We start from the raw sequence: 8,915 nt of genomic DNA, 5'->3' as shown, positions 1-8,915 counted from the left end.
AGAGATCTTGGAATTCCCATCTGGAGTGAGAGGAAGTGAGGCCACAGCAGAAGGGAGAAGTCTTGGGGCCTGAGGGAGAGAGTGATGGCTGCCGGCCATAGTCCAGTCCCTCCATCACTCTCCACTTTTCCAGGCTGGGCAAGAGCTGGATCCTCCCCCCACCTCCACCCCCCTCATCTCCTCTGGGGCCCTCCCCCTCCCCAGGCAACAGTCTCTGAAACTCCCAACTTTTCCCAGCGCTGATCATTTCCTCCGGGGACTTCCTGGCCCCTATCCCAGGGGAGGGGGCGGGGAAGACAGGGTGGGGTGAGAATTAGGAAAAGACGAAATGGATTTGAAATCGCAGAGCCAAGAGGCAGACGGCCACTTCGGCTGTGAACAAACGTGAACACACACACTCCGGGGCCATCGGCGCCGGGCGACACTTCTCGACTCCGACCGAAAAGGCAGCGGCCCAGGGGATGGCTGGGGGAGCCATCAAGGTGCCACAGATCCAGGAAAACATGCACCCACAGGTGCACGCTCAGCAAACACACAGCCATGGTTTCCTGGGCGAAATCCGACTCGCCTAGCAGACTCCTCACCCCCTTTTTCTCCTTCTCTCATCCCCTTCCCCCCAAAAGCGCAAATGTAAAGGTTTGCACACACACACACACACACACACACACACACACACACGACACACAGCGCCAGCTCTGGGCTGGCTACGTCACGCAGCGAGCTTTCCTTATCGGGACTCCCTGGCCCACATCCTGTGTCCATATTTGGGCATTTACGTCACAGCGACCGGGCCGGGACTCCAGAAATGAAGAGGCCCCGGGAGGCGGAAGACCCGCGCCAGCCCAACAGCAGTATATAAGTGGGGGCTGCGGGCTGGGGAGCGGGCTGCACCTTACTAAACGCGAGAAGCTGGAGTCTGGACCCCTAGCAGCCGCTCCTAGGGGGGGATCCCCAGCTCCCCAAGCCCCACAGCCTAGAGGATCTCTATTCCCCAAAGCCCAAGGCTGGGAGGCAGGAACCCTCTGTCTGCAGAGCACCTGTAGGGAGAGCCGGGATCGCCATTCCCCTATCCCCCAGAGGCAGGATCCCTAGGGCCCCTTGCTCCTGTGTGCGCTTCTCCCCACCCCTGAAGCGGGAGCCCTATTCCGCCATGCTGAACATGAGCGAATTCTGCCCAGAAGCGCTTTTCGCCAAGTACCCTGAGGGATGTATTGAGACCAGCCAGGAGACTTTGCGACCAGGGAGAGACCCCTCCCTCGCTGGCTTCCCGGGAGGTAAGGAGCCCCCCCCCACCAACGCAGATACACAAGCTAAAGAGAGAAAAAAGCCCCTCTTTTCTTAGGATGGGGCAGGATGGGGGAGAGCCAGCTCCCGCAGGTGGCGGTGGCGGGGATGGATAGATGGGTGGATGGATGGATGGATGGATGGATGGATGGATGGATGGATGGATGGATGGTTGTGCGTATGCTTTGGCAGTCGGGGAACTGAAGCATTGCTTTGCACAATGGTGTGGAAAAGATGGGGAGGGAAGGTCGAGGCCAATAGGTATGCGTTGGGATGGTCCCTCTTCCCCCAAGCCCTCAGATGAGCCGAGCTATCTCAGCTTGAGCCCTTGCGCTTCTCAGGGTCCATCTGCGTGGGCATGCAATGCGTGTGTAGGTGAGTGATTGCTTGTGTGTGTGCGTGGTCAGCGTATGCATGTACCCCTGCTGTGCCCCAGTGGCTCGCTCCCACCCAGCTATAGGGCAGCAAACACGCCTTGGGGCTCCACGAACCTTCGTGTGACCGCCTGAGGGCACAAGCCTGGTGCAGAGGCATTTGTGCACAAGTGGGGGAGGGGGATGAAGGAAGTCTTGTGCACCAGTGTTCGAGGGGACAACGCAGCAGCGTTAGCCTGAAGGGACTGTCAAATCAGAGTCAGGTCTTCAGAGTTTAGGAATCTGCGTCGCTGACCCTCCCCTTCCCCATCTACCCTCTAATGCCGCGGGTCTCTGTTGTTTTCTCCCTGCAGGTGATTTCCTGAGCTCTGCTCTGAGCGGCGCCTGCGATACCTCAGATTATTTCTTTCTAGAGGGTCCCTCTTCCTCACCCCCAACCGGCTCAGCTACACTGGCAGCTTCTTCATTCAGGCCATACCGGAGCACCCACACGACCAGGAGGCCCTGTTCAATCTCATGTCGGGAATCCTTGGCTGGCTCCTTTCCCTGGACCGACGGGGCGGTCCCTCGGGCCCCGCTGGACACCCTGTATGCTACCAGTCCTGACACCTCACTGCCTGGGCCCTTGGACCTTTTCTCCGCTGACCTAGGCTCCTCCACCTCCTTTCCGGAGACACCCTGGAGACCTCGCCGACTGCAGGCACCTCCCCGCAGTGCCTCTACGAACCTCAGCCGTCCCACCCGACGTCAAGCCAAGCCTCCGAGCCCCTCCAGTGTCACCTGACCTGGACGCCTCCCCGGCCTTCAAAGCCCCCCTACGGGCCTTGGGACCTCTTGTCCGCTGGGGCCCGAGTTATTTGCCCCAGGGAAGCTACCAGCCTAGTCGGAGGGTGGCTTCCCCCCACTTGGCTCCCAGATCGAAGACCTACTGCAAATCAGCTGTCCCGCGGACCTGCCAGGCCCAGCCAACAGAATCTACACAGGCACCTACGATGCCTTCTCCCTGTCCAGCTCTAGTCAGCTGCCCTCGGGAGACTTTGGGGAAGGGGGCGAGGGCCTCCAGCCAGGACTCAGCCTGAGTCCCCCTACGGAGGGAGGGGGCGGTGGGGAACTCCTAGCCCGGGCACAACCGTCCCCACTTAGCCTCACTCTCCCTGGCCCAGCCTCGGACTTCTCCGCGGTGCCCCCCACGACGACTGACTTCCCCCGGGCTGCGCAGCTCCCGCCCCCGACGGCAGCTCCTCCGCAATCGCAGCCACCGCAACCTCAATCACAGCCTGCCCAAGCCGAGCCTCGGCGCAAAGGGCGGCGGGGCGGTAAGTGCAGTCCTCGCTGCTTCTGTCCTCGGCCCCACGCCAAGGCCTTCGCCTGCCCCGTGGAGAGTTGTGTCCGCAGCTTTGCTCGCTCGGATGAGCTGAACCGCCACCTGCGCATCCACACCGGCCACAAGCCCTTCCAGTGCCGGATCTGCCTGCGCAACTTCAGCCGCAGCGACCACCTCACCACGCACGTGCGCACCCACACCGGGGAGAAGCCCTTCGCCTGCGATGTGTGTGGCCGTCGCTTCGCGCGCAGCGACGAGAAGAAACGACATGGCAAGGTGCATCTGAAGCAGAAGGCTCGGGCCGAGGAGAGACTCAAGGGGCTGGGCTTTTACGCGCTGGGCCTCTCCTTCGCAGCCTTGTAGGAGGCCCTCGCTCCGTTCTCCTGCAGCGTTACCGGATCGCCACAAAGGCTCTGCGCCTCGGACACACACAGCCTACTGTGGACACTGATGTCAGGGGCCAAACCCTCAACTGCTTTGGTCCCCAGTCCACCCTTTGCGCTGGGGCCAGAAACCCAAGAGTCCTCCGATCCCATTCTTCTAGTGGGCCCCGCCATCCCCTCTTCCCTCTCGGCCCCAAATCCCCTCTCTCTGCTGTCACTCCGGACCAACGCCAGAGGGCGATCTTGGTTTGGCTCGGCTTTGCCCGAGGGTCGTCCACAGGTTGGTTTTAGTGAGTGTGCCCAGCCAGGCCGGGATGTCTGGCTGTTCAGCACCACGACGGAGGACAGCTCTCCGGAAGCTCCCGGCCCAGGGAGCCCCCTCTCCTTCTACCAGCACTTTCTTTACACAGACTCAGGACACAGACGATTGTCTTTTCTACTCTGGGCCCCGACGCCCCTCACCTTCCCCCCCTCCCCCACCAACCGGATGCCGGGGGCTGGCGGAGGTATAACTCTCGACCCCAGCCCACAGGATGGGGTAGGGGCGGGGTGAAGAATGTTTCTTTGTACAGATCTGTCTGAGCGACCATCGGGTCCAGTGTTCGCTTTTCTGGTTATTATTTATTTATTGATTTTGTAAAGCAGATGCTGCTCTCAGGCAGGTGATAAAGCTGTGTTTATTTTTGCAATTAAAGCGTTTGTGCAACCATATTGTTAACTTCCTTCCACTTTCTGCAACCTGCTGTCCTCCCCCACTCAGTTCTCGGAGGCCACTGGTTTGTCTCTGCCCGCTAGATCTGGTAGAGAAACTATCCGAGAGCTCCTTCCCTGAAGGAGAAGCTGGTCTGAAGGGAGGAGTCTGACGATCCTGGTTTGACCAGGGTCTTGAAGAGGTCCTCCCTCTCCCAAAATCACCTGATGGGGATGGTGGGGACCCAGAGAAGAAGAATCAGGTACGTGCCATAGTGCATCACAGGACTGTTGTGAGGATCAGATGAAAATGTCATGTAATAAAAACTTACCAGCTACCATTATATCCCTTACTGAGGGCCATCTTGCTGGGAAATGGGGAGGGCCTGCTCCTGGAGGAATGGGATACAAGTTTTACAACATTTACCCTTTACATATGTCAGAATGGCATGCAGGGAACCATATGTTCTAGAACCTAGATTTCTGGGTTTGGAAGGCAGGACATCCTGGAATTAGCCGTGTGACCCTGGGCAAGTCACTTAATTTCTCTAACCTCAGTTTCCCTATCAGCAAAATGAGAATAGTAATAGCATCTACTCACAGAGGTGGTGTGAAGATTAAATGAGATACAGGGTATTATACTGCACATAAAGCAATTTGCAAACCTTACATGAGCTATAAATTGTCAGCCATTGTTACTGTTATATAATATCTCCTCCTCGAGTCCAGGGTGGGAAAAGAAAGAGTACTCTGGGAGAGATTGAGCAACATTACATCATAGGGTGGAGTTAGTCTGGGAAGGTTTCCAAAAGGAGGTGAGTGGCGGAGTTGAAGAATCCAGAGACAAGATTTGCAGCAGAGAAACAAGGAAAGCCATGCCAGGGCAACTGGACACAATGATAAACGTTAAATTTAGTCTCTAACACAGCTTTGCCATAAATGTCAAAGAATCACAGGCTCTTGAAATGATACAAACTAAATCTCTCATTTTACAGATAAACAAACACCTCTCTTTCACATAATAATGATAATAAGAATTCATTTATGTAGTATGTACAAAGTACCTTCATACTGAAATCCAGTGGGCACCATAACATAGCATCATTGCTATTTTACAGAAGAAAATATGTTCAGGATATATCATACATACACATGCTATAGAGAGACATTCTATGTGACATATCACACCCACATAACATACATAGTTATTTTATAATATTCGCTATTGTTATTGTTTTTTAGTTGTGAATGATTTCATTGAGCCCATTTGGGGTCTTCTTGGCAGAGATACTGGACTAGTTTTCCATTTCCTTCTCCAGCTCATTTGACAGATGAGACAGCTGGACAAACAAGGTTAAGTGACTTACCCAGGGACACACAGCTAGTAAACACCTGAGGCTAGATTTGAACTCAGGCCTCCCTGACTTCAGCTCTGGCACTCTATCCACTATGCCACCTAGATGTGATGTATATGTGTGTGTGTGTGTGTGTGTGTGTGTAGTACATACATAAAAAGATGATTCCTCTATCTAGTTACTTATCATTTTGAGCCCAGGGGAACTGCCAGTTTGTTTGGTTCCATATTCCTGAGAACTTTTCAGCCAGGGGCAGGATAGTAATGATGACAGCTGATGATCTATTTAGTGCTTTGAAGTGCTTTGAATTTAGTGCTTTACAAAGCAGGAGAGGTATGGTGTAGGGGAATAGGAGAGGTATGGTGTAGGGGAATATGTACTGAACTTGGAATCAAATAAGGCTCAAGTCCTGGATCTGCAACATATTCCTTAGTGTCACTTTCCCTTCCTTATCTGTAAAATGGGGATAACAATCCCTGCACTGCTTGTCTCACATAGAGTGGCAAGAAAAATGCTTTTAAAGCCAAAAAGTGTCCAATAAATCTGTGTGTGTGATTTTTAAGAATACAGAATGAGGGGGGGGGGGGTGCAGCTGGGTAGCTCAGTAGATTGAGAGCCAGGCCTAGAGACAGAAGGTCCTAGGTTCAAATCTGGCTTCAGACACTTCCCAGCTGTGTGACCCTGGGCAAGTCACTTAATCCCCATTGCCTAGTCTTTATCACTATTCTGCCTTGGAACCAATACACAGTGTTGATTCCAAGATGGAAGGTGAGGGTTTTTTTTAAAAAATAAAAAGAATAGGGTATAGGATGGGGGAGCATCTAGGTGCTTCAGTGGATAGAGAGCCAGGTCTAGAGACAGGAGGGCCTGGGTTCAAATCTGACCTCAAAAACTTCCTGACTGTGTGACCCTGGGCAAGTCACTTAACCCCCAGCACTTAGCCCTTAGTGCTCTTCTGCCTTGGAACCAATACATTGTATTGAGTCTAAGATTTTAAAAGAGAAAGGAAGGAAGGAAGGAAGGAAGGAAGGAAGGAAGGAAGGAAGGAAGGAAGGAAGGAAGGAAGGAAGGAAGGAAGGAAGGAAGGAAGGAAGGAAGGAAGGAAGGAAGGAAGGAAGGAAGGAAGGAAGGAAGGAAGGAAGGAAGGAAGGAAGGAAGGAAGGAAGGAAGGAAGGAAGGAAGGAAGGAAGAGGGAAAGAGGGAAAGAGAGAGAGAGAGAGAGAAAGAAGAGAGAAAGAGAGAGAAGAGAGAGAAGAGAGAAAGAGAGAGAAAGAGAGAAAGAAAGAAAGAAAGAAAGAAAGAAAGAAAGAAAGAAAGAAAAGAAAGAAAGAAAGAAAAGAAAGAAAGAAAGAAAGAAGAAAGAAAGAAAGAAAGAAAGAAAGAAAGAAAGAAAGAAAGAAAGAAAGAAAGAAAGAAAGAAAGAAATTAAGAAAGAAACCTTTAATTCTGTCTTAGAATTATTACTAAGTACTAGTCCCAAGGCAGAAGAGTGGTAAGGACTAGGCAGTGGGGGTTAAGTGACTTGCTCAGTGTCACACAGCTAGGAAGTGCCTGAGGTCACATTTGAACCTAGAACCTCCTATCTCCATACCTGGCTCTCTATCCACCAAGGCACCTAGCCATCCCTCTATCCTGGTGAATTCTACAGGTACAAATAATGTCTGTCATCAGAGGATGATTCCTATAATAAAGTACAAACTCCTAAGATTCAATGAACCAGCTGCTTGGGCCCTTCTTCTAATGTACCCCATGTTCTGCCATTTCTTGCGACACATGTTTGCTAAATAAAGGAGACTAGCAAACAAAGTCTAAAGAGGCTCCTGGTTGGTGCCCTAGTCACCATGACTAAGGGACTGGGCCAAAGAGGACTGGACACCCAGCTAAGAAGCCACCTATTCAAGGCTTATAAAAGGAAACACCTACCACTTTTGCTCTCCATCCTCTCTCTTTCCATCAGCCCTCGCCATGACTTCTAACAGTTGTACAAAAGGATTTTCTTCCCCTTTCTCCTCCCCAGGAAGAGCAAAGGGGGCCATGTACAATATGATAGTGATGGAATGTTTTCCTAAGTTGAATCTGAGACTGATTTCAAGTTCCTTGTTGCTTCTTCTGTTCTGGGTATTTTTCTATAGCCCAGGTAACTCAGCATCATCCTAAGATGAATGTTCCTAGACTAGGGAGCTACCTCATAAGGTAGAGAGGTCTAAAAGCATTGAGAAGTCCAAGCCAAGGACCAATTGATTGCCGAATGGAAAATGCTCCCTACACTTTGGTCTTAAAGGAAAGGATCATCACCATCCCACCCCCAAGAGAGTGAGTCATGCATTCCTGGCTGGGCAGCAAATAAGAGTCTTGAATGTGTACTTAGACAGTATATATCTGAGGTGATGGTTTAGCAGTGCCAAAAGTCTTTGCCTCCCTAGGAATTACAAAAGTAGTTCTGTGCTTTAGTTATTTGTTAATGATCACTTTTGAGTCTTCTGTTTTAAGCAGCCCTTTTGTTTTAGAAGAAATAAATCACTGTCCTATGATGTATTGGTTCTAAGACAGAAGAGTAGTAAAGACTAGGCAATTGGGTTTAAGTGACTTGCCCAGAGTCACACAACTGGGAGGTGTCTAAGGCCAAATTTGAACCCAAGACCTCCCATCTCCAGGCCTAGCTCTCTATCTACCGAGCCACCTAGCTGCCCTTATTAATACCTTTTTTAGAAGATACTCTAGACATGAACCACACTTTCATTTTAATTAAGAGGTTTCCCCCCAGAGTAGGTTTTTCTCTGAGCTAAGGACCAGATGAGCCCGAGTTCAAGAAAAATCATTTCTAACTATTTTATTATATTCCATTCTACAGTCTCCTAAGGTTCAGTCAAACTCCCCAACCCTCTAAATATAAATATATGTATATATATGTATATATATATATATATATATGTTCCTTCTCACTCCCACCTTTGAACATGCTGTTCCCTGTGCTAGAATAGCCAGACCTCCCCTCATCCCTTGTGGAAATCAAAGCCATTCTGCAAAGCCCAATGCAAATGCCCTCTCCTCTCTCAAGCCTCCCCCAGTTCCTTGACTGGCATGAGATCTCCCCCAAAATTTGATACAGCACATGGTTTTGTCCCTCCCACCTAGATACCATTAATTCTTTATTTTTTAAAACCTTTACCTTTTGTTCTAGTATCAATTCTAAGTCAGAGGAGGGGTAAGGGCTAGGCAATGGGGGTTAAGTGACTTGTCCAGTATCACACAACTAGAAAGCATCTCAGGTCAGATTTGAACCCAGGTCCTCCCATCTCCAGGCCTGGCACTGTATCCACTGTGCTACCCAGCTGCTCCTCATCCTGGATTCTTTCACATTACAGTACTCTGCCCAGTCTATTAGCCCTCTAATATGAGCTCCATATCTGATCAGCTTTGTCTAACCATCAGAACATACCACCCCCTTCACACACACCCCCACCTAACACTGGACTCCCCCCACAGAAGGTGCCTAATTCGTGTT

At 51.0% G+C, this 8,915-nt stretch overlaps 1 protein-coding gene across 1 annotated transcript; it reads left to right on the top strand.

The window, feature by feature from the left end:
* Window positions 1–855: 855 nt before the first annotated feature.
* EGR4 (early growth response 4) lies at window positions 856–4,074 on the top strand. The gene is given in 8 exon segments (XM_001374672.3): window positions 856–1,274; window positions 2,012–2,098; window positions 2,101–2,191; window positions 2,193–2,338; window positions 2,341–2,388; window positions 2,391–2,470; window positions 2,472–2,518; window positions 2,520–4,074. Coding segments are annotated over 8 exon segments (1,449 nt in total). The 5' UTR covers window positions 856–1,150; the 3' UTR covers window positions 3,346–4,074.
* Window positions 4,075–8,915: the final 4,841 nt, after the last annotated feature.

Source organism: Monodelphis domestica, chromosome 1 (genome assembly GCF_027887165.1).
Source record: "Monodelphis domestica isolate mMonDom1 chromosome 1, mMonDom1.pri, whole genome shotgun sequence".
Taxonomy (NCBI): domain Eukaryota; kingdom Metazoa; phylum Chordata; class Mammalia; order Didelphimorphia; family Didelphidae; genus Monodelphis; species Monodelphis domestica.
This window is presented reverse-complemented; position numbering and strand designations above follow the sequence as displayed.